Source organism: Cupressus sempervirens, chromosome 7, assembly GCF_028749045.1.
Source record: "Cupressus sempervirens isolate cs-2001-9-10 chromosome 7, ASM2874904v1, whole genome shotgun sequence".
Classification (NCBI taxonomy): domain Eukaryota; kingdom Viridiplantae; phylum Streptophyta; class Pinopsida; order Cupressales; family Cupressaceae; genus Cupressus; species Cupressus sempervirens.
The window spans coordinates 693,439,341-693,442,116 of NC_143124.1; the positions used below are offsets into that span (position 1 = coordinate 693,439,341).

The following is a 2,776-nucleotide window of genomic DNA, read 5'->3' on the forward strand; positions in this document are numbered from 1 at the left end:
ATTGTCAAAGCATCTAGAAGTGTTCTCAAATCTCAATCCCCAATATCTGGCCCATACTGGGCCACATCAACAAAACCCTAATTGGTCCCAAGAAACTCGGTTCCCTTTCTTGCATACCGAACCCTTCTAGACGCTTCTCAGAATCCACGAGATAAGAAGAAAATGGGGGGTAAGGAGATACACGATATCGCCATCAAGGTGTGTTGTTGGGTTACGTTGGCAGTGCAGTCAAAGACAAGGCAATGGATTTGTGAGGTAAGTCGTGACGTATTTTCTCACATGTTCTCAGGTCAAGCCTGGTCTTTGCAAACCCTAATTTTATTCAACTCATCCGTTCAAAGCCAAGGCGGCGGACACTCTCAACATTTAGCCCCTTTAAATATAGTGACTTAATCGGCTTTCTCATCATTCCCAATCTCTCTGCCTCCCATTGACATTAACAATGTCTCGGAAAAGTGCAAATACCTTTGTTAATAATGTCGGTGTGGCTGTGCAGACCGACTGGAACAACATACAACCCAACAATGCTTTTAATTTGAATGTTAGGAGGATGTTTGAATTTGTCAGCCAATATGGTAAATTATTCCCCCATACCCACTATTTTGTTTTCAGGGTTTCCTTGAAGGGTTTCTGTTTGGAATTTTGTAGGAGGAATTGCTCGTATAGATTGTTGGTTTTAGGGTTAATTTAGTTAATTAAAAAACTGGCCTTTGAATCAATTGTGTGTTTTTATCAATCAGGATTTGGAAGAGGACTCTCCTTTTCTTGAATATGGATGTTTGAATCTGTTCTATTTTCCTCTTAAACTGATTAGTTTTCCTATCAATTGTGTGTTTATATGGATCAGATTTTGGAAAAGTTCTCTTTTTCTTGATTATATAAGTTTTAATCTGCTCTTTTTTATTTTCATCTTAAATTGATCAGATTTCCTATCAATTGTGTATTTGTATCCATCAGATCTTAGAAGAGGACTCTACTCTTCTGATTATGGATGTTTGGACTTTGAATATGTCTTTTTTCTAAATCTTAAGATGATTAGACTTCTCATCAATTGTGTGTTTATATCGATCAGGTATTGGGAAGAGGACTTCTTCTTTGATTATGGATGTATGTTTGAATCTGTTAGTCCTCGTTGATTATGGATGTATGTTCGAATCTGTTAGTTTATATTCTTAAATTGATTAGATTTCCAATAAAAGACGTAAATTTTAAGACTTAACTGTGGAAAAGATTGTTTTCAAATCAGTTCTACACAGTTGCATTGAAGTTTTGGATCGCATTCTTCTTGATTATCATCCTCAACTGATTACAGATGGATACAAAAGTATATATAATTGATTTTAAAAGTAAAATTTTAATACTGCTGTAGATAGATTGTATTTAAAATCAATTGTGCATGTTTTTAGTCGGGATTTGGGATCACACTCTTTAACACTTTATCATTAGAAAGAGGATAAATCCTCCGATTCAGAAGATATTACAAATAAAAAAAACACATACATTTGATTCTTGAAACAATTCTTTAAATAGTATTTAATGTAATTTTGGTTTGCTTGATTGTGAATAACAGATAATGTTGCCAAGACAAAGCTGACAACCTTAAATGACAAGCTGAGCAGTCTTGAAAGACAGATGGAAGCCCTTGAAGCTCATATGACCACAGTCGCGAGTACTTCTAATCAGTTTTAGCACTTGGGGATTATCCCTCGTGATTGTTCAGAGAGTCCACTTTTGAATGGCGATATTTTTGAAGATTGGATGTGTCTTATATGGTTGAATGGAGGATAGACCAATGGAGCTCGGAGCTCTTGGTTTATACTGTACATTTCTAATATTGTATTGATCATCTGTATAATATATATAGAGTTATTTTCCCCCTATAAACACCAGAGTAGTGCAATGTTTTCAATGTATTTTTTCTTTCTCTGGACTGAAATTTGATGGGTTCTTAAGTAAATTGTTTGATGGATTTTATTTTCTGTTTTTGGTAATGCTGAAGTAGTCGATCTTTATTAGAAATATTGTACTTGTAATTAGCCTCTAATATTTCACAGCTTTAGGGTTCTTCCGTATTGTCAAGTTAAAGGGAACAAATTTCAAATGTAAAGAAAGTGCTCTTTTTTGGACCAAGTGAAGAACCAGTCTTGTGCATTTGGTTGGATATCTGTTTGTTTACAATTTTGTATTCTCAAGCAACGGGGATTGCAGTGTACCTCGTTATATCTAGTGGGTAAGTCTAAATTCAATCCCACTTCTGGCAAACCTTTAAAGAGGGATTCAATGTGACTTCGTTGTGGTGCTGATAGAGTCCCATAATGTCTAAGGACAATAAACTAAACATTCAAACATATTTGCTGCAAATCAAAGTGAGAATCTTGCTTCGACTTTTATATTGCATAGGTTCTTATTTAATTTAAGAACATAAATTAGTATATTTAAATAATGGTAGATGGTGCATTCTTGTGTAAAGTTATATTGGATTATTTAAATTCATTTACATACAATCTTATCTTTACCATATTTTATATCTAAGGGTATATTTTTGTATATATTTGACTTTTTATTTGGTTGTCACACTTTTTCATGTATTAAGAGAGCCACCACTTCTTATGTTTTTATTTGTCTTTTTATCTAAAGTTAGTTATAGTTTTGAGATTATGTTGTGAGATTTTTAAAATGATGAACAATATGTGGATTAAATTTACAATAGATTTGAGATTTTTAAAATAAGGCAGAGATTAGGAACTCATCAAATTCAAGTACTTAAGGAGGATAG

At 33.5% G+C, this 2,776-nt stretch overlaps 1 protein-coding gene across 1 annotated transcript; it reads left to right on the top strand.

Annotated features, from left to right (window-relative positions):
• The first annotated feature begins 271 nt into the window (after positions 1 to 271).
• LOC149549108 (protein BRICK 1-like) lies at positions 272 to 1,884 on the top strand. Its single transcript, XM_089792552.1, has 2 exons — positions 272 to 575; positions 1,571 to 1,884. The coding sequence occupies exons 1-2, from the start codon at positions 443 to 445 to the stop codon at positions 1,687 to 1,689; spliced, it is 252 nt and encodes an 83-aa protein (XP_089648678.1). The 5' UTR covers positions 272 to 442; the 3' UTR covers positions 1,690 to 1,884.
• Positions 1,885 to 2,776: the final 892 nt, after the last annotated feature.

Bases quoted from the DNA above. Each gene is read 5' to 3' on its own strand.
- LOC149549108 (XM_089792552.1), top strand. From the start codon at position 443: ATGTCTCGGAAAAGTGCAAATACCTTTGTTAATAATGTCGGTGTGGCT. The intron at 576-1,570 runs GTAAATTATTCC...TGTGAATAACAG, and splicing joins TGAATTTGTCAGCCAATATG to ATAATGTTGCCAAGACAAAG.